General features: G+C 47.2%; 1 protein-coding gene across 1 annotated transcript in view; it reads left to right on the forward strand.

Annotated features, from left to right (window-relative positions):
- The first annotated feature begins 7,473 nt into the window (after positions 1–7,473).
- Positions 7,474–27,931, forward strand: part of CCDC175 (coiled-coil domain containing 175) — a 78,107-nt gene continuing 57,649 nt past the window's right edge. The window contains exons 1-8 of the mRNA XM_083167187.1: positions 7,474–7,625; positions 10,721–10,806; positions 11,243–11,354; positions 12,595–12,730; positions 16,138–16,366; positions 18,530–18,652; positions 20,740–20,849; positions 21,554–21,635. Of these exons, the coding sequence (XP_083023313.1) occupies positions 7,556–7,625; positions 10,721–10,806; positions 11,243–11,354; positions 12,595–12,730; positions 16,138–16,366; positions 18,530–18,652; positions 20,740–20,849; positions 21,554–21,635 (948 nt within the window). The 5' untranslated portion in view covers positions 7,474–7,555. The remainder of the gene's footprint in view (positions 7,626–10,720; positions 10,807–11,242; positions 11,355–12,594; positions 12,731–16,137; positions 16,367–18,529; positions 18,653–20,739; positions 20,850–21,553; positions 21,636–27,931) is intronic.

Raw genomic sequence — 27,931 nt, forward strand, 5'->3', positions numbered from 1 at the left:
GGGTACCCATTCTGTAACCACACCCACCACCCCACTTGGCACTCCTCCTGCGAGTTGGGCAGATGCACGCTGGCATACTCTGGAAGATTCTGTTGAAATTCCAGGGCAAATTAGACCCTGATCATTTTGGTACATTAGGCAAGAATTTAAATGGTACCCCTAACATGCAGCCAATGGGGTGTAGGTGGGCCACTGCCTACTATGCTGCCCCCCAGAAGCAGTGGCGCCCTAGGCCTTAATACTTTCAGGTCCAACGTCTAGTCAGGCTCAACAGCCCGAGCGCTAGTAGCAGATCCAATGATGATCCACTTTATTTTTTTTTTTTTTTATTAACAGTTGCTTATTACGCATATTACGCAGCGCTTTACAGAGAATATTTGAACATTCACATCAGTCCCTGCCCCAGTGGAGCTTACAATCTATATTCCCTACCACATGTACAAGCACACACAGACATTCTAGGGTTAATTTTTTTTTTTTTTTTGGCAGCCAATTAACCTATTTGTATATTTTTGGATTGTGGGAGGAAACCGGAGTACCCGGAGTAAACCCACGCAAGCACGGGGAGAATATACAAACTCCGCACAGTTAGAGCCATGGTGGGGATTGAACCCATGACCTCAGCACTGTGAGGCAGTAATGCTAACCATTACACCATCCGTGCTGCCCGCCACTTTACAATAAGAACATTAACACCGTTCAACATTCACTGTAGACCATTTTTGAATAAAAAAAAAAAAAGACAATTCATTTAAATATTTAAACCAGACTGTTTGAACTGCAAAAAAAAAAATTCGGACTACAACAAAATGGCCTATGCTAAGCTCTGGCTCTGCCCAGAAAAGTAGGCTTGTCCTCCTGACCCCACCCTCCTCCACCATGTAGTTGATGGCCTTGGTCCTACTGCGTGGTGGCACCAATCACAGGAGGGTGTCCATGGTGCAGACTGCATCCATCATACTTGCCACTTGAACCTCCCCACGGGGATTGTCTCTCTTTGGGTTATGTTTTTCCTTCTGGATCAAAGAACTCCTACATTTTTATTACATTTAGGTTTAACTTGATAGACTTTTGTCTTTTTCACTTTTACAATGTAAAGCTCTGACTTGTCTTGTTTAGAGCTAATTAAATAAAAAAAAGCTCAAAATAATTAGCATCTGCCCCGAACAACCATCCCCCTCATCTGAACATCCTGTGCCTGGGACATGCACGTCTATAGTGTCACTGCGAGTCTTCAGGCTCATCTGCATTTTTTGCGTTAATAAAAAGAAACTACAATTATAAAAATTTAGATTTTTTTTTTTTTAAGTTATTCCATTTAGCTTGCTTTGGTTTGAGTAACAAATACTGCTATATAACCCTAGGAATGTCTAGCCTGACCCTTTGGGGTAAATGTACTGAGAGATCGAAGATGGGATGTTTTCCATAACAACCAATCAGATCCTACGTCTTATTTATTTAGCACCTTCTAGAAGATAATACATAGAAGCTGATTGGTTGCCCATAGCAATGATATATGGTCTTTAGGTCGACACCATTAAGGTCGTCCTGCATTGAGTCTACCATTGAAGGTCGACATACAAAATGTTGACATGTCTAAGGTCGACATACACATTCAGTCGACAATGGGAAAGTCAACAGTTTCACTTTTTTTTTTTGAGCCGACATGTGCCGACAGGCGGTATTTCATGCCCTACCATCCACTAGGGTGTGGAGGGAGAATAGAATAGTGTGCCGTGCGTAGAAAGGCACCGTGCCCGAAGCATGGTGAGTGCAACGAGTCATGCGAGAGGACACGGTGTACCGATATGGTGTCCATGTTGACATTCGGGCAAAAATAAATGAAAAACTCGTGTTGACATTTTGAATGATGACCTTTACATTGTCTGAATGCTTGTGTTGACCTTTTGACCCTATTGACCTTTTGTATGTGTCAACCTAAGGCCTGTTGGCCTTCAGGGGTCGACCTTAATGTGGTTGACCCAATGACCCATAACAAAAGCAACATCCCATCTTATACCCCGTTCTCACTGCAGGCAAATTCCCAGGTCTAGCATGTCCACCCGGAAATTTGCCTTTTAACAAGGGTTTTTTTGCTTGGTGAACGGGTCGCATACCCGGATCTCATACACGAGTAAACCCTTCTTTTTACCCGTGTTTGAGATCCGGGTATGCAGACACGGGTTGACCCGTTCTCACTGCATAAAAACCCGTGTTAAAAGGCAAATTACCGGGTAGAACTTATTCATCCGGGAATTTGCCTTGCAGTGGGAATGGGGGTCTGTCCCTGCAGTCCCCGGCAGTGAGAACACGGTATTAGTAAATGTACCCCTTCCTCTCCAAAGGTTATTCTCTGTTCCCTTCTCTGCCAGTGTTACTACCTTGTGGAACCAGACAGCCTATGGATGATGCCACAGGAATAAGGCGGAAATAAGGGTTAGTGCAAGATGACCAAATGTCCTTTTCTGTCACAACCACAGACACATTGACACTAATATCTTCTTGACCAACACCACATTTTGAAAAAGATATAAAATTGTAACTTAGTTGTACAGAAGATTCCGATGTTCAGCGTCTGCCTGTCGCATTAAATTTTATTTTTAATCCTTTGAGTGCCAACGTTGCTGTGAGCAATCCGCAGAATATCCGCTAAAAACGCCAGCGCCGCTCACAGCGACTGCTCTTTATTTGGGTGCAATATTTAACTAACCTTCAATCAATTGACTCGGCTGTATTTGTATTTATACTAAACGAACGGTCGCTGTGGGCGGCGCTGGCATTTAGAGCGGATATTTTGAGGATCTCCCACAGCAACGTTGGCACTCAAAGGGTTAATGCCAAAAACATGTCCTTTCCACCTATATGTAAATTACTGAAAAGTATACATAGATTTTGGAGGAGATAAAGGATATGCTGCTAAACGTTAGCATGAGACACAATTAAAGGTATTGATGCTCAATATATCATCTACTGAACAGATGTGCAACAATCTGGTAACTACAATATAACAATAGGCACAAGTGTGATTACAGACACGATGAACCAACACTGTGTTCAGGTGGATGCACTTCCTGTTTGAGATTCTGGACTGATCTTTAAGTTTCAATACAGTCATACATACCTCCCAACTTTTACTCTGGAGGACTCGGGATACTCGCATGCGCGCTGAAGGTGCAGTGAAAATTTGGGGGCGTGACTTAATGGAAGGGGCTGTGGCCTACAGCTGCAGCTCGCGCCACCCCGTGAGGTCACGCCCGCTTTTCATCGCTGAGGGGGCATGCCCAGCAGCTACGTGAACTGCCGACTATGCCCCAGCCCCTCTGGCTGCAGGAATAGACGCTATGCGCAAAACGTCTATTCAGGGTGACAGGCGGGACTCCCAACTATCTAGCTGCCTAGTGGTGGCGCCGGCCCTGCTCATCGCGAGTGATATATCCCCCCGTGTGTACGGAGCTTAGGAGTGCATGTTTTCCAGGTCTCCTAGTCAGTGCACAGGTGTATTTATTACTGACTGACACATTTTAGGGGTCACTGGGGACTGGAATTGGAAAACACTGTGTATGAAGATGGGTGACTGTGACCAGGAAAGGGCACACATTTTTAGCAACAATTTTTAGGTAGGCATTTAAACAATAACCAATTGTTGACTGAACTGTCAACACAAGACAAGATGGATCCTCAGATTCACGTTGCTGTTATCAATTTCAGCTCCAACTAGATTGTGTTTATGGTGTTGACCACTGACCACTACTTTATCTCTCACATTCCACCCGACCACCAACTTTACCCTCACCTTCCCCTCAAGCATTAGCTTTTACTCCACCCACATGATTTTCCCTCACCCTCCCAGTGCTTACCTCACATCTGTTTTTGCCAGCGATTGTGCTCTCTGCTCTTTGATAAATATGCCCAGAAGACATGTTCTGATTGTGTCATCTTGAAATAAAACTAAAGTTTTCAAACCATTGTATGAAATGAAACAAAAAAATCTGAATACATTTTCACAAGGGGCATTTACACCATGCATGCCCACCCTGCGGCCCTCCAGCTGTTGTGAAACTACACATCCCAGCATGCCTTGCCATAGTTTTAACATTCCCTAGTAGCAAAACTGTGGCAAGGCATGCTGGGATGTGTAGTTTCACAACAGCTGGAGGGCCGCAGGTTGGACATGGCCTGCTTACACCATTCTGACTGTCAGTCCTGGAGCAAGTGAACCCTTCCACCACTGGATCTCTTAGCAAGCGCACTGGCTTCAGTTATTCCACTGGCAGTAAAGGTATAAAGGGTCAACAAGTCAACACCTAAATGTCAACATACACAAAAGGTCGACATAAGCAACTTGTCGACATGGAAATGGTTGACACGTGAAAAAAGTCCAGGGTTATTTCTGCTGTTTTTTGTGTTAATCTATAACTTTCTACATTAGTGTACACGGGGTATACACACAGGGTGATTTCACATCTGGTTTTACACTTTTTGAACCGATTTCTCGGCCTGATCCCTTTCAATCGGGAGAAAAGGGACAAATGGGCCTAGTTTATGGTCACCTTTACAGTCAGGCTGCAATTCTGCAATTATTATTATTATTATTATGATGTAGCTTAGGCAAAATAAAAATGTGATTACCCAGTTGTCCTGTATACTATAAACATAACCTGTTGTACGTTGTCTCAGAGTATAGAATAGTGAAAAGTGTCGACCTGCCAACCCAGTCGACCTTAGCTAGCTAATGCTCTCCGCAGCCTTACCAGGATATTTGTCACTGAAAATTCCCTGAGCATGTGCCACCGACATCGCCGCTACTACCGCCGACATAGCCCCTACCAACACCAAAATATTGCTCCAAAAGTCTTCTAATAATTCAGATAATACTAAAATAATGTGAAAATGGTGTGAAATGCAAAAAAAAGTCCCTTAGAGCCGTCCATACAATGGGGGTTATTCTGATTCACTCGGAAAGGCACAATCACTCTCTAATGGACAAAACCATGTGCACTGCAGGTGGGGCTGATGTAACGTGTACTTTTATTGTTTCGGTGCAGGGTAAATACTGGCTGCTTTCTTTTTACACTGCAATATAGATAACAGTATGAAGTACACACCCCACCCAAATCTAACTCTCTCTGCACATATTACATCTGCCCCACCTGCCGTGCACATGGTTTTGTCCATGAGAGAGCTATTGTGCCTTTCCGAGTGAATTAGAATAACCCCCAATATCCTCTGTGGGTCTAGGCTGGGTATCGCAGCGGCTAGTATCGTATATGATACATCGTATGTTGTCCTTTTTGCATACGATGTATCGTATGCGATGCCATTCACTGCCCCTGGATACAACAAATCCATGTGACAGCCATGACGGTCTCTGGATCCGATCCATTGGAGTCGGAAGTAAATGACATACGATATAGCATGTTCTTCACACGGTTTATCGGCCCAATGGTGTTAAAAAGTCCATAGTTTACTGCATAGTTGCCTACCCTCCTGCATTCTGCAGGAGACTCCCTGACATAGCAGCAATCTCCCTCTCTCCCTCATTAGTCTAGCAATCTCCCCTATGTCACCTAGCCCACATTACACTGTTACACCATAGTTATCTCCCCTCCTGCATTCTGCAGGAGACTCCCTGAAATAACAGCAATCTCCCTCTCTCCCTCATTAGTCTTGCAATCACCCTCATGTCACCTAGCCCACATTACACTGTTACATCATAGTTACCTCCCCTCCTGCATTCTGCAGGAGACTCCCTGAAATAACAGCAATCTCCCTCTCTCCCTCATTAGTCTTGCAATCACCCTCATGTCACCTAGCCCACATTACACTGTTACATCATAGTTACCTCCCCTCCTGCATTCTGCAGGAGACTCCCTGACATAGCAGCAATCTCCCTCTCTCCCTCATTAGTCTAGCAATCTCCCTCATGTCACCTAGCCCACATTACACTGTTACATCATAGTTACCTCCCATCCTGCATTCTGCAGGAGACTCCCTGACATAGCAGCAATCTCCCTCTCTCCCTCATTAGTCTAGCAATCTCCCCTATGTCACCTAGCCCACATTACACTGTTACACCATAGTTATCTCCCCTCCTGCATTCTGCAGGAGACTCCCTGAAATAACAGCAATCTCCCTCTCTCCCTCATTAGTCTTGCAATCACCCTCATGTCACCTAGCCCACATTACACTGTTACATCATAGTTACCTCCCCTCCTGCATTCTGCAGGAGACTCCCTGACATAGCAGCAATCTCCCTCTCTCCCTCATTAGTCTAGCAATCTCCTTCATGTCACCTAGCCCACATTACACTTACACCATAGTTACCTCCCCTCCTGCATTCTGCAGGAGACCCCCCGAAATAGCAGCAATCTCCCTCTCTCCCTTATTAGTCTTGCAATCACCCTCATGTCACCTAGCCCACATTACACTGTTACATCATAGTTACCTCCCCTCCTGCATTCTGCAGGATACTCCCTGACATAGCAGCAATCTCCCTCTCTCCCTCATTAGTCTAGCAATCTCCCCCATGTCTCCTAGCCCACATTACACTGTTACATCATAGTTACCTCCCCTCCTGCATTCTGCAGGAGACTCCCTGACATAGCAGCAATCTCCCTCTCTCCCTCATTAGTCTAGCAATCTCCCTCATGTCCCCTAGCCCACATTACACTGTTACATCATAGTTACCTCCCCCTGCATTCTGCAGGAGACTCCCTGACATAGCAGCAATCTCCCTCTCTCCCTCATTATTCTAGCAATCTCCCTCATGTCACCTAGCCCATATTACACTGATACATTTTGGGGGTAAAAAGGAATGAGAGACAGATACATTTACATTGAATCATCAGCACCATTTCCCAGCACTTTACCAAGTATAGTAGCCCTTACTAACTGCTCTGGGGCTCATCTACATTTGGATATAAGTCATTTAAAAATATTCCTCTCAGATGTAGCAGTACACACCCACGCTGCTAGGTGCCATGTTCACAATCTCTTTTCACAATCTCTCCATATATGGAACTAGACATGCCCTTTAAGTGGAGAATAACACGCCCCCTCAATGGGGCGCTGTTCAAAATTCTATTTCCAACTATAATCTCCCTGAAACTAGTTTTCAAAAGTTGGCAAGTATGGTTTACTGGCATATGGGGCCTTAAATTAAATTCCACAATTTAGGGGCAAATTCAGGGAAAAGTGCTGCTATTTAGGGTGCGGTTATTAGCATTTCAGAGACACAATTAGCGGTGCATCCACTGCTATTGGCCTGTAAAATAATTATTAGCTCCAAAGATTGAAACTTAAGCTTAGAATGTATCTGACACATCCTTATCATTTTCACTGTAAACTAATTAGACCTAAAAGGAAGATTGATTTTGTGCCTGTATGGTCTACCCTCCACACGCTCTTGGTATACGCTACCCTCAATGAAAATGCAGCCGGCGGACTGTTCCATTACGTTTCAGCAGGGGGGGTTATTGATAGAGGCGTCTGGTTACCGTAGAAACCTGCCCGAGTCAGGCAGCAGCAGGCCTGCCCGGTGTACGGAGCCGGTACGATGACCTCGGCTGGGCTGGTGCCGGACTGTAAGGCGGTGTCTTTGGTCCTGGACCATGTGCTGGAAGTGGGTGAGTGCGGGTACGCAGGCTGGGTGTCCCAGTGCAGAGGCACCTGCAGGGAGGGAGGCAGCAGTGATTGGGGCGGCAGGGTGGAACTATCCCGGGTCACTGCACTGTTACACTTGTATTACATGTCAGGGTCATTTCTGTTACATTTGGGTGTTATCTGTTTTTGTATATTAGTGTTAAGATAACAGCACTATTATATAGGTTGTTTCTGTAGCACTCTGATATTATTATTATTATTATTTATTATTAGCAGTATTTGATACATGCAGTAATAGAGTTGTGCGTTTGGTGGGATTACAGTTTGTGTATAACTTCTTATTTTCCAAATATTTTGACACTTCATCCCATTTGGAGAAATGCACCCTGGTATTCTACAGGTAACATTGGTCAGAGCCATAGGGCTCACAAGTTTTGGGGTCCACTGTCTAAAAATATGTCTCAGTTTATAGACCTGCAGAGTGTTCATGGCCACACACCCTCTCCCCCCATCCAGCCCACACCCTCTCCCCTCATCCAGCCCACACGTGTTCCTCTCCCCTAATCCAGCCGACACGTACTCCCCTCCCCCATCCAGCCCACATGTGCTTCTCCCCCTCATCCAGCCCACACATGCTCCCCTACCCCATCCAGCCCACACGTGCTCCCCTCCCCCCATCCAGCCCACATGTGCTCCCCTCCCCCCATCCAGCCCACACGTGCTCCTCCCCCTCATCCAGCCCACACGTGCTCCTCCCCCTCATCCAGCCCACACGTGCTCCTCCCCCTCATCCAGCCCACACGTGCTACCCTCCCTCATCCAGCCCACACGTGCTCCCCACCCCCATCCAGCGCACACATGCTCCCCATCCAGCCCACATGTGCTCCCCTCCCCCATCCAGCCCACATGTGCTTCTCCCCTCCCCCATCCAGCCCACATGTGCTTCTCCCCCTCATCCAGCCCACACGTGCTCCCCTACCCCATCCAGCCCACACGTGCTCCCCTCCCCCCATCCAGCCCACATGTGCTCCTCCCCCCATCCAGCCCACACGTGCTCCTCCCCCTCATCCAGCCCACACATGCTCCTCCCCCTCATCCAGCCCACACGTGCTACCCTCCCCCATCCAGCCCACACGTGCTCCCCACCCCCATCCAGCGCACACATGCTCCCCATCCAGCCCACATGTGCTCCCCCCCCTCATCCAGCCCACACGTGCTCCTCCTCCTCATCCAGCCCACACATGCTCCCCTCCCCCATCCAGCCCACACGTGCTCCCCTCCCCCATCCAGCCCACACGTGCTCCCCTCCCCCATCCAGCCCACACGTGCTCCTCCCCCTCATCCAGCCCACACGTGCTCCTCCCCCTCATCCAGCCCACACGTGCTCCCCATCCAGCCCACATGTGCTCCCCACCCTCATCCAGCCCACACGTGCTCCTCCTCTCATCCAGCCCACACGTGCTCCCCTCCCCCATCCAGCCCACACGTGCTCCCCTCCCCCATCCAGCCCACACGTGCTCCCCTCCCCCATCCAGCCCACACGTGCTCCTCCCCCTCATCCAGCCCACACGTGCTCCTCCCCCTCATCCAGCCCACACGTGCTCCCCTCCCCCATCCAGCCCACACGTGCTCCCCTCCCCCATCCAGCCCACACGTGCTCCCCACCCCCATCCAGCGCACACATGCTCCCCATCCAGCCCACACGTGCTCCCCTCCCCCATCCAGCCCACACGTGCTCCTCCCCCTCATCCAGCCCACACGTGCTCCTCCCCCTCATCCAGCCCACACGTGCTCCCCTCCCCCATCCAGCCCACACGTGCTCCCCTCCCCCATCCAGCCCACACGTGCTCCCCATCCAGCCCACATGTGCTCCCCACCCTCATCCAGCCCACACGTGCTCCTCCTCCTCATCCAGCCCACACATGCTCCCCTCCCCCATCCAGCCCACACGTGCTCCCCTCCCCCATCCAGCCCACACGTGCTCCTCCCCCTCATCCAGCCCACACGTGCTCCTCCCCCTCATCCAGCCCACACGTGCTCCCCTCCCCCATCCAGCCCACACGTGCTCCCCTCCCCCATCCAGCCCACACGTGCTCCCCATCCAGCCCACATGTGCTCCCCACCCTCATCCAGCCCACACGTGCTCCTCCTCCAGCCCACACGTGCTCCCCTCCCCCATCCAGCCCACACGTGCTCCCCTCCCCCATCCAGCCCACACGTGCTCCCCTCCCCCATCCAGCCCACACGTGCTCCCCTCCCCCATCCAGCCCACACGTGCTCCTCCCCCTCATCCAGCCCACACGTGCTCCTCCCCCTCATCCAGCCCACACGTGCTCCTCCCCCTCATCCAGCCCACACGTGCTCCTCCCCCTCATCCAGCCCACACGTGCTCCCCTCCCCCATCCAGCCCACACGTGCTCCCCTCCCCCATCCAGCCCACACGTGCTCCTCCCCCTCATCCAGCCCACACGTGCTCCTCCCCCTCATCCAGCCCACACGTGCTCCCCTCCCCCATCCAGCCCACACGTGCTCCCCTCCCCCATCCAGCCCACACATGCTCCCCACCCCCATCCAGCGCACACATGCTCCCCATCCAGCCCACATGTGCTCCCCACCCCCATCCAGCCCACACCTGCTCCTCCCCCTCATCCAGCCCACACGTGGCCACCCAACAGAGCTCACCATTTTTCAGAGCACAGTGGTGATGCATTGTAAATCCACATAATTCCGTAACGAACCAACCAATTGCAATGTCAATATAATTCTGCAAAATAGACCATGGATCTAGGTCGACAGTCAAAAGGTCGCATGGGGGGTTACACGTTTTTTTTTTAATTTTTTTAATGCCCTACCATCCACTAGGGCGTGGTGGGAGAACAAAATAGTGTGCTGAGCGCAGCGACGCGGCGTGCCCGAAGCATGGCGAGTGAAGCGAGCGGATGCGTTGCACTTCAAACTGTGCCCATGTTGACTGTGTCTACATTCGGGTCAAAAAACAGTGAAAAACACTGTCGACCTTTTGACTGTCGACCTAGCCCATGTCGACCTAATGCTAGTGTCGACCTAACGATCCCCACCCATCGGAGATCTGTTATCAGTTCCTCCTCCTTTCATTTAGAGAAACAGCTGCGGGAGAATGAGCCGGTGTTTGATGACGAGACGCTGCAGCACTTGGTGGCTGTAGCAGATGCAGTGAAAGAGTTGGTAAGAATGTAACAGTGTTTTGGATTTGCGCATTGTCGCCATTGTGCATGTCTAGGCCCCGTTTGCGAGCACCTTCTTCTAAGTTTCTCATCGCCAAGGCGTTTGCAGCCTGAGTTCCTCGGTGGACCACCAGTGTTTCATTGGCATGTCCATAGAAATGCTGTGTGGACACCAGCGAACGCAGGCGCCACGTGAACCAGGAGTCACTGCGAGCATCGGGCACAGTAGGAGAAAACATTCCATGGTAAGTATCCATCGGCGGCTGCATGGGAACAAATGTGTACGAATCCATTCACATCCCTGAATCACCCTCAAAATGTGTCCTGCGGTTCAGGTCTGAATTAGGCCCAGTATGTATCTTCTATCTTGTAGCAATCCACAATTCAGTTTTCTTCCGTAGTCCTGTGTGGCCAAATGTATTTTCCCCGCTCACTAGGAAGAGATCAGAAGGAATACACGCGAGCTTCTGGAAGTGGAGACAATAGAAAATAGCAAATTACGATTCACAATGCTGCACCTGCCCGGAATCATCACAAAGGAGATAGAAGGTAATGTTTAACAGTGATCAAAAATCTGTACAGGAAGCTGTAATAAAATAAAACCGCCGCGGTGGGTAATGTGCGTGCTTCGCTGTTACCTCAGATGCAGATGGCTGTCCAGTACTTCTGCCTGCTGTGATGTTCCCCAGTAATTGGGGTGTATCCCATAGGTTGTACCCTTTTTGACAACTGTGTTGCACTCTTATTATTAATGGGTCCGAATGGCTCAAGCCTGTGCGAGCTGGTCTGAATCGGCCACATAGACAAACTGGCTTGGGTTCTCTACACTGTTATACTCAGCGATAGTCCGCTAGTAACTGTTATTACAGGCATCTCTCCGGTTTCAGCAGGCTCACACCTCACTAGTTCTACATGTTGGGACCACTGGTGCCCTGGGACTAGGTATGGTCAAAATTCCTGCACATTACCTTCCTGTTGAAGCACCCATGGAATTAATTTATGCCGTAAATGTGTCTCAATTGGTCAGTTTTTTTATTTTTTGAAGAAAACTCCTCCAAACTGTTCATTCTGTCGCACTTATGGTTTCAATTCATTATCAGAGTCTGGGGACATTGAGATGATCTTAATTTATGCTGGGCTGCTCTGCATTAATGTATGGGAAGCTCCCGCTCTCCTGAACGCCTAGAAGAGCATTGAAGTCCCTCGGGGGCAGGCCCACAGCCACCCTGTGCCTCCCACTTCACGCCCATTGGGTGTGGCTTGATCACAAGTTATATACAGTACTGAATTGCGTCTTCATGGCCAAAGCCTCCAGCTGAACAGTACGAGATATATATATATATATATATATATATATATATATATATATATACGTATATCTAAATGGTAAATGTATGAAGGCGGCGGCAAGGATTTGCATCATGTCAGGGATAAACGGTAGCTATCTCCATAAAGAACGTTATGTGCAAGGTGATAAATCCGGCAATTTACATATTGGAACTGATTGGCTGGTGCATTATCACCTTGTACATAGATACCACTTCTACAAGCTTCATCCATTTACCCCAGTTGCTGCAACCACTCTGTAGTACAGTAGCTGACATTATGCAAATGATGTTCCTTGCCCCCTTGCTAAGCCAAAGGCTGCCGTCCTCAGAATGTGTGTGTATCTGTCATGTCTAGAGGCATTAAGCAATGGAGGTGTGTGACTTCCTGTACAGGGTACGAGCAGGTTAAACATCGGTAATCTCCATCTGTTGAGTGATTGCTATTGTGCCTCTGTTACCAGCCGCCGTTACAAGTGCGCGTGAGTCTGTGGCGGCAGAGATGCTGCAGTTACAGAATGAGCTGAGCGATTTAACACTAGGATTGGAAAAAACCCGGATGAAACAATCGGAGCTTGAGGAAATGAATTCAGTTCTAAGGTAAATTTACGTTTACTGATTATTTGACATTTCTTTGTGTATAACCATCAGTTGAACATTTTTTTCCCCAGTATTCTGCTTAATCTGCCCTAATTTGTGCTTCATATACCATCATGGACATCGGAACCTTTATTTAACATGAAGTTAGATTGGTACGTGAGGGTGTAGTGATAATGTTGACACCGTGTTGACAGATATAATGTCAATATTATATTTGTTCGACACCTGCAGAATTTTGGCATGCTGTCAATGTGTAAAACATCGACGTTCTGCAGGGACTGGGTGGTTAGGGTTAGGCACTAGGGGGAGGGTTAGGCACTAGGGGGAGGGTTAGGCACTAGGGGGAGGGTTGGGTCTTAGGAGGGATAGTTTTAGGCACTATGGAGAGGGTTAGGCATTGGGGGCGAGAGTTAGAGGTAAGGGCTAGTGATACTCGGGTGTGGTATAGGCAGTGCCAGATTAAGCTTCGGGGGGCCCGGGGCACTTTAGACAGGGGGGGCCCCCTTGCACTTGTCAGTACTGGCCGCAAACTGCATGGGGGAATATTACACTGTCAAAACACAGAGTAAAGGCTGTATAAACTTGGTCAATGGGTAACTGCAGGGGATATATATATATATATATATATATATATATACATACATACATACATACATACATACATACATACATACATACATACATACATACATCATGAAAAGCCTGTGTTTGTCCCTCTGCACCTTACTCTGTAGGAGACCTCACAGTCCCAGTGCTGCCTCTGATTAAAAACCCTCCCATGACTATGCTGCTGCTGCTGTTATCCATGGGCCTGAGAAGCATGTAATGAGCTCCACCAATCAGAGCTCAGCACAAACGTCTCAGCCTCTGCCTTCTGGTGCAAAGTGTCATGGGACTTAGTCAACTCCCAGTAATGCATTGCACACTTGGCTCCCGATGCTCAGCACCATTAATCATTGTCACATTGGCAGATAGGTGAAGCTGCAGCACTACCCCACTCCCATGCACAAAACCTTTAGCTAAAAATACATGCTAACCACAGGGGGCCCCTAGCTAGAGGGGGGCCCAGGGGCACTGACCCTTTGTGCCCCCATTATAATCCGGCCCTGTGTATAGGGGTCTCGACAGTCGGGTTCTCGACAGTCATTATCCCGACGTCGGGATCCCGACTGGCCGGACCCAGATAGCATCGTGAGCGCAACAAAGCCCCTTGCGGGCTTGCTCCGCTCGCCACGCTCGCCACCTTTTCTATTCTCCCTCTATGGGGGTCGTGGACCCCCACGAGGGAAAATAGCCGACGGCCGTCGGGAATCTGGCTGTCTGTGTTTTGACAGTCGGGATCCCGACGTCTGGTGAATGCCTGTCGGGACCCCGTCCGGCACTGGTGATACTCAGGAAGCACCGCAGGATCCACTAGACGCTATCACTACATCACACTCCATTTCCAAGTAGCTCACAACTGACCATAAGGGACCGTTGTCCACGTTCCAGTCATGTCCACCTTTTACCCGTGTTATCCTGGTGGTCCATAACAGGTGCATAGATGGGAACATCCTGACCAGTTCTGCCAGTAGTCATACAGAGAATATGTCCACCTTTTACTATTATTATTATAATTTTATTTATAAGGCGCCACAAGTGTTTCGCAGCGCCGTACAAAGGAACAATACAGGGAGACAAAACTTGGCATAACATTGAATAAATAACAAAAATAAAGTACAAATAAAGAGCGCCACAGTTCAATACACATTACAGCTTAAATGTAAGTAGTGAGGACTCAATCAACATACAACTAGAGGCTTGAGGCCAATGATGGAGATGAGTATGCAGACGAAGATGGTCACTGAGTGTTGGAGTAAAGGAGAGCTGTGAGTGAAATGTGAAGAGAAGTGGGCTTTGACAACAGGAGGGAAGAGGGCCCTGCTCGGAGGAGCTTACAATCTAGTAGGAAGGGGATTCAGATTACAAGAGGTGCACGCGAGTGGGTGGTGGTTAGATAGCAGGATGTAAACAGACAAGGGGTCGGAGAACCAGCTGGTTTATGCAGTGGAAGGGTACGCTTTGATGAATAGGTGAGTTTTCAGTGCCCGTTTGAAGCTTTGCAAGGTTGGGGAGAGTCTAATGGAGCGAGGGAGTGCGTTCCACTGAAGGGGTGCAGCACGGGCAAAGTCCTGTACTCTAGCATGGGAAGCAGTGATCAGGGAGGAGGAGAGACGACAGTCGTCAGCTGACCGTAGAGGGCGGGAGGGTGTATGAATGGAGATGAGGTTAGAGATATATGGAGCAATGGAATTAGAGATGGCCCTGTATGTGAGTGTGAGGTGTTTGAAGAGGATTCTGTAGGGGAATGGAAGCCAGTGCAGATTTTGTTGAAGGGGAGTGGCAGAATTAGAGCGGCGGGAGAGGAACATAAGCCTGGCTGCAGCATTGAGGACAGATTGGAGAGGAGCTAGTTGGGATTGAGCGAGGCCGGTGAGAAGAGCATTACAGTAGTCAAGCCGTGAGATGACCAATGAGTGGATGATCAGCTTAGTTGCACTCTGTGAGAGAAAGGGCCTGATGCGAGCAATTTTGCGTAACTGGAACCGGCAAGAATGGGCCAGGGCTTGGATGTGGGGTGCAAAGGAGAGGAAGGAGTCAAGAGTGACACCCAGGCAGCGGAGTTGGGGAACAGGGGAGATGATGGTGTTGTTAACAGTGATAGAGATATTAGTAGGGGGCATAGCTCTGGGTGGGGGAAAGATAATAAGTTCGGTTTTGTCCATATTCAGCTTCAGAAATCGCTCAGACATCCAGGTAGAGATGGTAGCGAGGCAGTTGGAAACTTGAGAGAAAACAGTGGGGGACAGATCAGGAGAGGAGAGGTAGATTTGGGTGTCATCCGCATAGAGGTTATATTGGAAGCCAAAGGAGTTAATGAGTGCACCCAGAGAGGAGGTGTACAGAGAGAACAGAAGGGGGCCAAGGACGGAACCCTGAGGGACCCCAACATATATTACATGTCCAATTAAACCGTGTGTATTGTATTTTAACCAATCAGATTCTACTTATTTATTTAGCTCCTTCTAAAAGATAATAGGTAGAATCTGATTGGTTGCTATGGGCAACTTCCCATCTTTAATAGTATACCCACTTTAGTAAATGTACCCCATGTTGTTACTGATATTTATGCTTTATTTACTATACTTAGCACAAATCTACTGAATAGAACTATACTTATATAATAATAATCATTATGATAATTATCCTTTATTTATGTTTCCTTTGTATGATAATGTTGTAGCAATGCTTACCTCTAACAATAGCTGCGTTTGTTTTAGATTACTGTGATCAGTCTTGAGTAATATCATTGGGATTGTTCACAAATAGGACGAGACGTACGATGGCTTTCATTATTTCTGTTGTAGTCATCAGGAGAGAACATTGTGGGGTGAACATCATGTTGCAGTTGATCTGCTAAACCAGCAGATGGCAGGAAAGGCCCAACTAAGCATCCTGGTCAACCAGACTCACCAGAGCCGCAAAGATGCTGAGGATGCAGTTATTGAGTACCAGGCCAGAACTGAAGACCTGGCAGAGGATATGGCCATTGAAAGACAACAATTTAATGAGGAGATAGAAAACCTTACTGCAGAGGTGCACACACTTGTCACTTTTTATTTCCAATTAGGAGGCTGCTAAAATTGTGCCCCGATCATTAGTTATTTGTAATAGTGTTTCCTACACATTGCCTAGACGCTCCCCTATTTGACTCTTTACCTGCGCTGCATCCATACCTCTGGAACCGCTATTAATGGTGATATCACCAGTACATTGTCTGCACTTCTGCCAGAGAAGAAACTATCAAGGTAGGCATGTATGGCTCTGGGCCTGGTGGTGCACATGCCGTTCTATCCCTCTATACATAGATCTTGTTGTGACTTACTTCTTCTAGATAAGCAAGTGGATGTTCTCTGTGCACCACCAGATCCATGTCTGACCCCCAATGGAACCTAATTGTTCACTGTGCACCACCAGATTCATGTCTGACCCCGATGGAACCTTAGTGTTCTCTATGCACCACCAGATCCATGTCTGACCCCCGATGGAACCTAACTGTTCTCTGTGCACCACCAGATCCATGTCTGAACCACCCATCGTACCTTAGTGTTCTCTATGCACCACCAGATCCATGTCTGACCCCGATAGAACTTAGTGTTCTCTATGCACCACCAGATTCATGTGTGACCCCCGATGGAACCTAACTGTTCTCTGTGCACCACCAGATCCATGTCTGACCCCCAATGGAACCTAATTGTTCACTGTGCACCACCAGATCCATGTCTGACCCCCAATGGAACCTAATTGTTCACTGTGCACCACCAGATTCATGTCTGACCCTAATGGAACCTTAGTGTTCTCTATGCACCACCAGATCCATGTCTGACCCCCTATGGAACCTTAGTGTTCTCTATGCACCACCAGATTCATGTCTGACCCCAATGGAACCTTAGTGTTCTCTATGCACCACCAGATCCATGTCTGACCCCCCATGGAACCTTAGTGTTCTCTATGCACCACCAGATCCATGTCTGACCCCAATGGAACCCTTAGTGTTCTCTATGCACCACCAGATCCATGTCTGACCCCCCATGGAACCTTAGTGTTCTCTATGCACCACCAGATCCATGTCTGAACCACCCATCGAACCTTAGTGTTCTCTATGCACCACCAGATCCATGTCTGACCCCGATAGAACCTTAGTGTTCTCTATGCACCACCAGATTCATGTGTGACCCCCGATGGAACCTAACTGTTCTCTGTGCACCACCAGATCCATGTCTGATCCCCGATGGAACCTAAGTGTTCTCTGTGCACCACCAGATTCATGTCTGACCCCCCCCCCCCCCCCCCCATCGAACCTTAGTGTTCTCTGTGCACCACCAGATTCATGTCTGACCCCGATGGAACCTTAGTGTTCTCTATGCACCACCAGATCCATGTCTGACCCCCAATGGAACCTAACTTTTCTCTATGCACACCAGATCCATGTCTGACCCCCGATGGAACCTAACTGTTCTCTGTGCACCACCAGATCCATGTCTGACCCCCCCATCGAACCTTAGTGTTCTCTATGCACCACCAGATCCATGTCTGACCCCAATGGAACCTTAGTGTTCTCTGTGCACCACCAGATCCATGTCCGACCCCAATGGACCCTAATTGTTCTCTGTGCACCACCAGATCCATGTCTGGCCCCCATTTTCCCTTAATTGTTCTCTCTGCACCACCAGATCCATGTCTGACCCCAATAAAACCTACATGACAAACTAAAGGCCCGCATACACCAGTGCGACTTCTCCGAGTGTAGAAGTCACCCGCGATCCCCCCCCCCCCCCCCCCTTGAGCCGCCCGCGGGAATCTCCAGGCAGCAGGACCGCATGCCATAAATCATATGTGTTTCTTTTGCGTGCGATATATTGCATGTGATCACAGCCAAGCCAGGCAGGCAATCCGACAGATCTCTCCTGCAGCCGGTGCGACTTGTGATTAGTTACTTGGGATTTGGACACTTTTTATGCGATTGATCATTACCATCGCATACAAAATGTACAAATAGCATGTACAGTATATCTCCAATTGTGTATGGCTAGCGTATGACCTTACAAACCATCCATGGGAATGTAAATAAATAACATTGCTGCGTCATCCCCTGTGCCAATGAGTTTGCATCACTTTGTGGGCCTGATTCAGGTTGGTTCACTAGGCAGCGTATATATTCCCTGTATAAGCCCCATTCTGAGCATTGTATTTGTATAGATTGCAGAGACACAGAAAAAGACCGAAGATCAGGAAGGCCGGAATCTAGATAGGAACGCAATCCTTCAGCAGAGGAGATCAATGCTTTTCGATGTGGAGGAGAAGAATAATGTGATAAGTGAGGTAAGAATTACACTGATTGGATAATGACTGCTCTGTATCCGTTATCTCACATTTATGTCTGAATTAAACCATGTGTGTATTTCACAATGAAGGATCAATTGTTTCTATGACAGTGAAATACGATTCCCGTTATTATGGGCCTTATTCTAGTTCACTTTTTCTGACAAAATCCTTCTTACATGGACAAAACCATGTGCACTGCAGGTGGGGCAGATGTAAAATGTGCAGAAAGAATTAGATTTGGGTGAGTTATTTTGTTTCTGTGCAGGGTAAATACTGTCTGCGTTATTTTTACACTGCAATATAGATCTCACTTTGAAGTAAAACCCCACCCAAATCTACTTATCTCTGCACAAGTAACATCTGCCCCACCTGCAGTGCACATGGTTTTGTCCATCTAAGAAGGATTTTGTCAGAAAGAGTGAACTAGAATAAGGCCCTATGCCTCTGCGGAACCACAATTTCATTTTATTTTTTATTTTGTTTATTTTTCATTACATCTTATTTTTGGTACCTGATTTACATTTGTAGTCACAAAAAATGGCAGGCATTTTAGGGATCTAACTTATATACAATACAGGGAGAATCCCAAAGACCGATATACAATACAGAGAGTATTCCTGAGACTTTACATAATAATGAGCACATCTTGGACACCTCCATATAATACAGAGATCATCAAAGTAACCTCCATACAAAAGATACAACGGGGGCCGGATGACGGCGCGACCGACATCTAAATACCGACTGTAAAAGGCCCGACAGTTGGGATCACGCTTACGGGGGCTCTGCTCACTCGTGGGGTCCAATAGAACCTGTGGCGAGTGCTGTGAGTCACCGAGCTCAGTGTGGTGAGCGCCCAGATCCTCTAAGAGGCTTGTTTACACTCCCCCCCTGTAGGAGTAGCGGTAATCGGGATTCCGATGTCTGCATAATGACCGTCCGACCAGCATTCCACACCCAGAGAAAACATGTGGCCACTGTACATTAAAGAAAGACCCACAGTGTCCATCATACAAAACAGTCAGCATCCCAATGTCAGGTATACAAATGATAGTATTCTAGTGACTTCCGTACAATACATAGAGCATTCTAGTGACTTATATACAATACATAGAGCATCCTAGCAACCACCATACAGTACAGAAAGCTTAAAAGAGATAAACTTACAATACAGAAAGGATTGTAGTGTGCCACCCACCCTGTAGTTCTACCTGCACCCTGCATGGATAACACAGGGTCAATATTTGGAACCCAGTCGCTCTGTGTTGTCACTTCTGGGGAAAGATTTAGGGGGGTATTCAATCCCGTCCGCTATTTGCGACAGGAGAAATAACGTCTACCGCCTATTCAATGCTGTCTTTCCCGACGGCATTGAAGAGGCAGATCAACAGAATGAGCTCGACTTTAAAAGCAGTCGGCCCCGTTTTGTCAATTTCGGCCACGAATTATCGTGTTTGCGGGAAAATCTCCACAGTTCACGGACGTTTACGTGGATACGCCGCCTTTTCGCCGATCGGCAGACGGGACATTGAGTCACACGTGGCAATCTGCGGACGAACAAAACCAAAATGGATAGACAGTCATGGCCCCTTAATATTTTTCAACCGGGGTTGTTCCCAATTAGGATCACACTATGAAGCTAAGTGGGTAATGCATTACACAAGAACTCTTTCCAGCATCTTTAGCCTTTAAGGCCCACACACACTGGGTGATTCTGACTTTCAGCTCAGTTTTGCCTTTTGAGCTGCTTCCCGTGTGCGGGGCAGCGATGAGCAGCTATCGCTGATGCCCCTACCACATCAATGCCGGCCGCCGCCGCCACTCATTACCAGCAGACGAGCGACGGAGTGGGCGGTGTTCCATAGCGTCCTGCTATGGAAAGTCATCCACCACCGGGAAAATCGCTCGGACAGGCAAAAATCACTTGGCGAGTTTCCCCATCATCGCTGTCCATACACGCTGGGCAAAATCACCCAGTGTGTCCGGCCCTATAAAGACGTTCCCACAAGCCTGGGCATGTACATTCACAGCTATAACTTATCTTCGTTAGAACCTACTTGTACTTTGTTTTCTTTTATTTACAGACTATATCTTCTGTGAAAGACAAGATCTTAGTTTTGCAGGCATCACACAGAAGACTGACAAATAAACTAGACATTCAGAATAAGCAATTGATGGATACCACCAACAAAATGTAAGTTGTCTCTCTTCATACTGTACTACAAAGTGTGTCAGACGGTAATGACTGAGATTCTGGTAAACTTGGCTTGGATTTCACTATAACAATATCAGGGCCGTCTTACCAGCACCATAGACCCTTGGCTTTGCAACGCACTGCGGCCCCTACCCATTCACCGGAACAAATACATACAAATGATAATTTACCCCTCCTGTTGCCTGTCACCGTCTCTCCACATGCTTCCATACAGTGAATGGCTGTCAGTGTCAGCGCTCTCATTGGTGGATAGATTTGGCAATCCACCAATCAGCATGCTGACAGTCAGTTGCTGCCCTGTTACTGGCTGGGATGCAGCTAGGGAATGCTGCCTGTCCGCCCTATTATGGCCCTTATTCTGGTTCACTTGCAAAGGCAAATTCCTTCTCAAATGGACAAAACCATGTGCACTGCAGGTGGGGCAGATGTAACTTGTGCGTGCTCTGTCTTTCCTGCTAGATCCCAGGGCTTTTCCTGTAAACAATAGTCAAAGCCCCGCGCTGCACCGTTCGCTCAACACACATCGCGGTGTGCGTTGCGGGTGTACCACGATGTGTACTGAGCGGTAGTGCTTGAGCCCGTCGCTCAGCCTCCCCGCACCCGTCGCCCCATGTGTACGGGGCTTAAAATCTACAAATATATAAACTTTCATTTATACATAAATCCTGTTTTTTCCTTTTCAGAGAGATCCTAGAACTGGATACGATTAATCAAAAAGAGAGTTTTAACCAGCAAAGTCATTCTTTAAAGGAGAAAATATTAATGGTAAGAAACCTTGATTATTGGAATTGGCAGCTGCGGTGCAATATATACAATTCCGGCAAGTATAGGCCGTTATCATTGCGGGGCTCGCTGCGCTCGCCACACTTTATGACATAACTCCATGCCCACGTGGATAGTGGGGATATGCTCTCCGTGGGTCTGCCATGACAGTCCCAGCACTTAGGGATGACCATTGATGTTTACAAAACATCGATGGTTTATGGCCAATGTCGAATAGTTTTGACATCGATGGGGGAGAACCAGATGGTTTCCCACCATCGATGTCACCATCCCTGGATGACCATCGATGTGTAAAAACATTGATGGTCATCCATTGCATACTTATACACCATCGATGACCAGTTGCACTTTTGCCATCGATGGCAAAGGTGGCTGGGGGACCATTGATAGCAAAGGTGGCTGGCTAGTGCCGCTGGGGGAGCTGGGAAAACATGTGATTCTCCCCCAGCGGCCGCATCGCGTCACCGCCGCCCGCCCACCCTCCTGCTAGCATCACCGCCGCTTGCCCACCCTCCAGTGTCACCGCCACCTCACCATCCACCCACTGCCTCACCACCCGCCCGCTGCTTAGCCGACCGCCCGGCAATGGCTACGCTGACACCATAGCCAAAGCTACGTTGTCAGTGTAGCGTAGCCAGGCGCCCGGCTAACGTATAAGTACCAAATAGACTGCTTAATCCGAAACCCTTAAATACAGCGACCACATTAAAAAACGTTTAGTATTGGAGCAGATAATTCACACAACGCCAATGAAAACCAGCAGAATTTCTGGCAGCAATACATAGGGGTAAATGTACTAAGATGGGCATTGCCCATAGCAACCAATCAGATTCTACTTCTTTTTTATTTAGCACTTTTTTGAAGATAATATATAGAAACTGATATGGTTCTAGATATTATTGCTTCCATCTTCAATAGAACTTCCGTCATAGGGGACAATTCAGACCTGCACGCTGTGGTCCGTATTCGCTCCCCCGGCCGATATCGGGTGTTTGCTCTTGCGCAGGTCCCGGCAGCGTGTGCCTTCAGCGGATTTTTCATTCACTGGGGATATTCAACCTGAGCGACACTACACTCTCCAAAGACCAAGAATCACTACTATCCAAAGGTCTTAAATTTGCCCCAACCAAAAAACCTGATAAGTTTAACACATATTGTGATCTACAGTCATTCACACGCAAACTATGCTTAAAAAAGTATTTCATGTCAAATCCAATCATCCGCAATAACCAAGACACTCCTACTAAATATCAACACACTAGTCTCAAACCAAAATCTACATTCAATCCAACTCACGTTAAAAGCCACCACATATCGGGCGTGGCTTGGCGGCCATTCTGGAAAGAAGTGCCTGAACGGAGCTCCGGGAGACGCTGACCTCAATCTCCAGCTAACTGCACGAACAAGCACCCCCGGGGACTCCTGTCACCTCCGGAACATCCCCAGAGCCTGCCGAGCTAGTTGCAGAGCCGGGGAGGGAGTAAAATCCCTCCTGCAGGCTGCGACGCTCGAGGCCACCCAGCAGCGCCCGCCATCTTGAAAGGCCGCGGCCCAGACGGCACCAGCAGAGAAGGACTCTGCTTCCTCATAAAAGGCACGCGCAGAGTCACAGCACCGAACGGGGACCCATCTCATCACCCCGACTACCCAGCACAGGCAGCACAGACAGCATAGCTGGCCAGCAGGATAAAATCAAGGTACCGAACACCGCCCTCCCTGCAGTGCTGCAGGACAGAGACGTGAGACCAGCAACCACACGCGCTGATACGCTGAGGTAATAAACACCTCAGCAGACAAATAGGAACTAGAATAAAGGCTGACTAAATTACCCTCACGCAAAAGGTCAGGCATAACCACCTACATACGAAGGTGCAAAACAGTGCAAAGGCAGCCATCCCCCCTCACAGCACCTCAGTACTTCAGTACCTCAGTACCTCAGTACCTCATTGAACTTTAATCAACCAGCAAAAAGAACTGTGCATTGGGACACAAGCATACAAGCGCAGAGGCTTGTCCCTAATAAAGTTGGGACTGCAAACTCCTAACAACCACTCTTCTGACCTATTGGCTGCCCATAGCAGCTCACTCGCTAATAAGAGGCAATTATAAAACAACAGAAAGGAAGTGGATCTGTTAGTTTCTTAAGCTTGGCTCCTAAAAAAAAAAAAAAAAAAAAAGTACTGACATGAAATTAGGATAACCACAAACCAAAATCCCATCCGGAATTGGCTACTAATCACAGCAACCAGCACAGACACCGACTGGCATACATTCTACCCATCCCCCCCAAGCTGATTCTACCATGGAAAGGATCAAATCAACCCCTTCGCCCCAACGCTCAGCACAACAGAGCGGAATTCAAGTCAAGAGAGGCCCGGGAAACGCTAAATTCTCTGAAACAGAGGCATCCTCCCCTGCACAAAAAAAAGCTATCCCAGATAACCAAGAAGAAGACACAGAAATTCATCAACCCTCTAATCTGGTACCGTTAACCTATGATGATATGGTTGATGCAATCACATCAACTATGGCTCCACTGTTGGCTAAAGCAGTGAGTGACATTACATCTCAACTTCAAAACCTCACACATAGGGTGGACACTGTAGAAAACAATGTGGGTGCAATAGCACATGATTTGGCTGGGGCCATGTGTGAGATAAAGAGATTGGAGAAGGAGAACTATAATGTCATTAACAAACTCGAGGAAATCGAAAACCGGTCAAGACGGAGCAACCTAAGACTAATAGGTCTCCCGGAATCTGTCAAAGGCCCGGCCCTCGATCTTTTTGTTGGAAACACCCTTCCGCAACTACTTAATGTTAAAGCGGAATGCACATCAATGGTTATAGAAAGAGCCCACAGATTAGGCCCCCCCCCCACGTCCTGGAGATACCAGACCCAGAGTTCTGATATTTAAATGTTTAAGCTATGTTCACAAAATGATACTATGGAGAGCTTCAAGGAAAATTCCTAACCTACAATGGGAAGGCAATAACCTACGATTATTCCAAGACTTTTCGGCGGAAGTGACTAAAATGCGTAAAACATTTTCTCCAATATGTAGCAGATTGGTCGCTGAGAAAATCAAATTCGCACTACTTTACCCCGCGAAGTTGAGAATCTTCTACAAGGACTCTCAATGCGATTTTACCTCGCCAGCAGATGCCATTGAGTACCTTCGGAATGGAATTCACAATAATGGGGACAACATCGCTGATACCCCCTAATGCTCCCTTATATAGGGATAGTATCCTTTACCTTATGGTTATTATCTGAATATACCGAGACACTTCTAATAAATCCGGCTACCTCCCAGGAGTTGCCTTAATGTTAAACCAAGTTTGGCACAACTATTTCTGTGCAATTATCAGTTATAATAGCTATAACAGAATGTATAATATTGTTTTTCTCTTCTTACCATCATCCTTACACAATCATCTGATCTTTCCTCCATCCAGTATTCTCTATCACTCATTCCCACTTCTCTCCCTCCTCCCCCTCCCCCCCCCCCCTTCTCTTAAATTCTACACCCTTACATGTGATGCAGACGGCTAGGTGTATTTAAGTTCATGTATAAGCCATTCCGGAGGGAGTTCTACTCCGGATCTATATGATTAAGTGTGCAGGACACACTTATGATTTCTATATAATGCTGTTCTTGGGCCGTGGCCTGACAGTTGGCTACAAGAAGAAAGTTAGCTCGACTAGCGAGCTCCAAACGTTTAAATGTAAATGTAATTATACTATGTGTTGTTGTCTTGTCACCCCCTTCCTTTTGTGTCCCCCCCTTCCAAGGTGTAGCGATGCATCCAAAGCCATAAGAAAACAACTGAACAGGTATGTTGACGGGTCATCTCGCCCCTTGCACGCAACATGACAGAAATAAAAATTGGATCCCTTAATGTGGGCGGTTTCAACTCCCCCGCTAAAAGACGCAAGATCTTAGTGTATGGAAATAAATTAAAATTAGACATCATGTATATTCAGGAAGCACACTTAATTCCCTCAGAAATGGTTAAATTACAAATGCTTGGTTGGAAAATGATAGCCGCAGCAAGCTACAATTCAAAATCTAGAGGAGTAGTTATTCTAATCAGAAAGAACATCCCATTTGAACTAATACAAAAAATAGAAGACACTGAAGGAAGATACGTAATAGCCCAGATATCTTTACACACACATATCTACACCTTATGTAATGTATACGCCCCCACGACTTATAAAAAAACCTTCTTTCACAGCTTAATTAAGAGTCTAACCCCATACATAGATACAAAGCTGATACTATGCGGGGATCTTAATCTAACCTCTGACACATACTTAGACAGATCCAATCATAGCGCGCGGACTCCACCGCTCCCTAAACTAGGCGTCCCACAATTAGCTTCCACATTAAGGCTCATGGACATATGGAGGGTGCTTAATCCCACAGCCAGAGAATTTACTTGCCAATCAGCGGCTCATCACACATTCTCAAGGATCGATTATGTTCTGGGGTCGGAGACCTTGCTCCCGAGAGTCACAGCCACTGAGATCGAGCCAATCGCAGTATCTGATCACTCACTCATCTGGTTCAAAGTTTTAGTGACGGAAGAGCCATCAGCTAGATCTGCCTGGCGATTCCCGAACCATCTCCTCACATCAACCAATTTCACAGATAAATTGAAAAAAGACTGGGAAGAATATTGTTTAAATAACCTACCACATGCTGATTCAGACCCAGCATTGTTCTGGGCTACTGCTAAGGCGGTACTGAGAGGGAATATTCTATCCTATGTAGCTAAATTGAACAAAAGTTACTCATCCGCTTTTTTATCACTCCAGCAGAAACTAACGCTAGCATATACTAGATATCAACAAAACCCCACAACAGGCAACCGTCAACTTTACACATCAGCCAACACACACTTGAATGAATACTTACACAATAGAGGCAACAAATACTTATACAGCATTAATTATCGCTACCATAACTTTGGAAACAAAACGGGAAAACTATTAACAAATATGCTTAACGGAACTAGAAACCCAACTGTAGTCAAACCCCTTAGGCTCCCAAATGGACAACTAACCTCCTCCAACGTTCAAATAGCCCAGGTCCTTAAAGATTTTTATTCACATCTATACGCAAATAAACCCCCCTCCAAAACACCAGAAAATGTACAGGAGGACCTGTCCTCCTCACTATACTCGTCAATAACATTCCCCAAGATTCCAGCTGACAAAACCAACTCACTCTTAGATCCCATCACAACAGAAGAAGTGGCACTGGTGATAAAAAATCTAAAGAAAGGCAAAGCACCGGGGCCAGATGGATTTGGGAATAGTTTTTATAAAATAATGAAGAACCAGGTTGTACAACCCCTGACCAAGGCTTTCAACCACATATTACGAACCAAATCCCTCCCTTCCCTTTTTAATGCAGCATTCATTAAAACGCTCCCGAAAATGGGAAGAGATTTGACAAACCCAGGGTCTTACAGACCGATCTCTTTGTTAAATTCTGATTACAAGATATTAGCAAAAATACTGACTGATCGATTAAAACCATTAATGCCTTTAATAATTCATCCTGATCAGACAGGTTTTATAATGGGCAGGCAATCAGTAGTGAATGTGCGCAAAACAATAACAGCTATCCAAAAGATGCAAAATACCTCAGACTCCCTCCCACCAGGCATAGTAATCTCTATTGATGCAGAAAAGGCCTTTGACCTTGTTTTATGGCCCCACTTAACCAAGACAATGGAACATTTTGGCATACCCGTGGAGTTCATTGAATATGTAAAACTACTGTATTCTAAACCAGTCTCCCAAATAGTAACCAATGGACAGATATCAGATTATTTTCAATTATATAAAGGAACTAGACAGGGCTGTCCCCTATCCCCTCTTTTGTTCGCCATAGCTATTGAGCCCTTGGCCCTTACCCTGCGCCAATCCAAAGAATTCACTGGAATTCATGTAAATAAATATGAACTAAAGTTATCACTCTTTGCTGATGATATGATCCTTTACGTCACAAATCCCCAAAAATCAATACCAGCTATTCTCTCCCTAATACAAAGATTTAGTCTAATATCTGGATACAAAATCAATTTAGACAAATCGGAACTACTTTATATAGGAAAACACACAGCAGACACGTCCAACGACCCCATCTTTAATAAATTCAAATTAGCCCAGTCCCAGATAAAGTACCTAGGGGTGAACATCACAAACAAAACCGAAAACTTATATAAAGCAAATTACTCACAAATTATCACAAAAACCTTAGC

Source organism: Crinia signifera, chromosome 12, assembly GCF_055691185.1.
Source record: "Crinia signifera chromosome 12, ASM5569118v1, whole genome shotgun sequence".
In the NCBI taxonomy this organism is placed as follows: domain Eukaryota; kingdom Metazoa; phylum Chordata; class Amphibia; order Anura; family Myobatrachidae; genus Crinia; species Crinia signifera.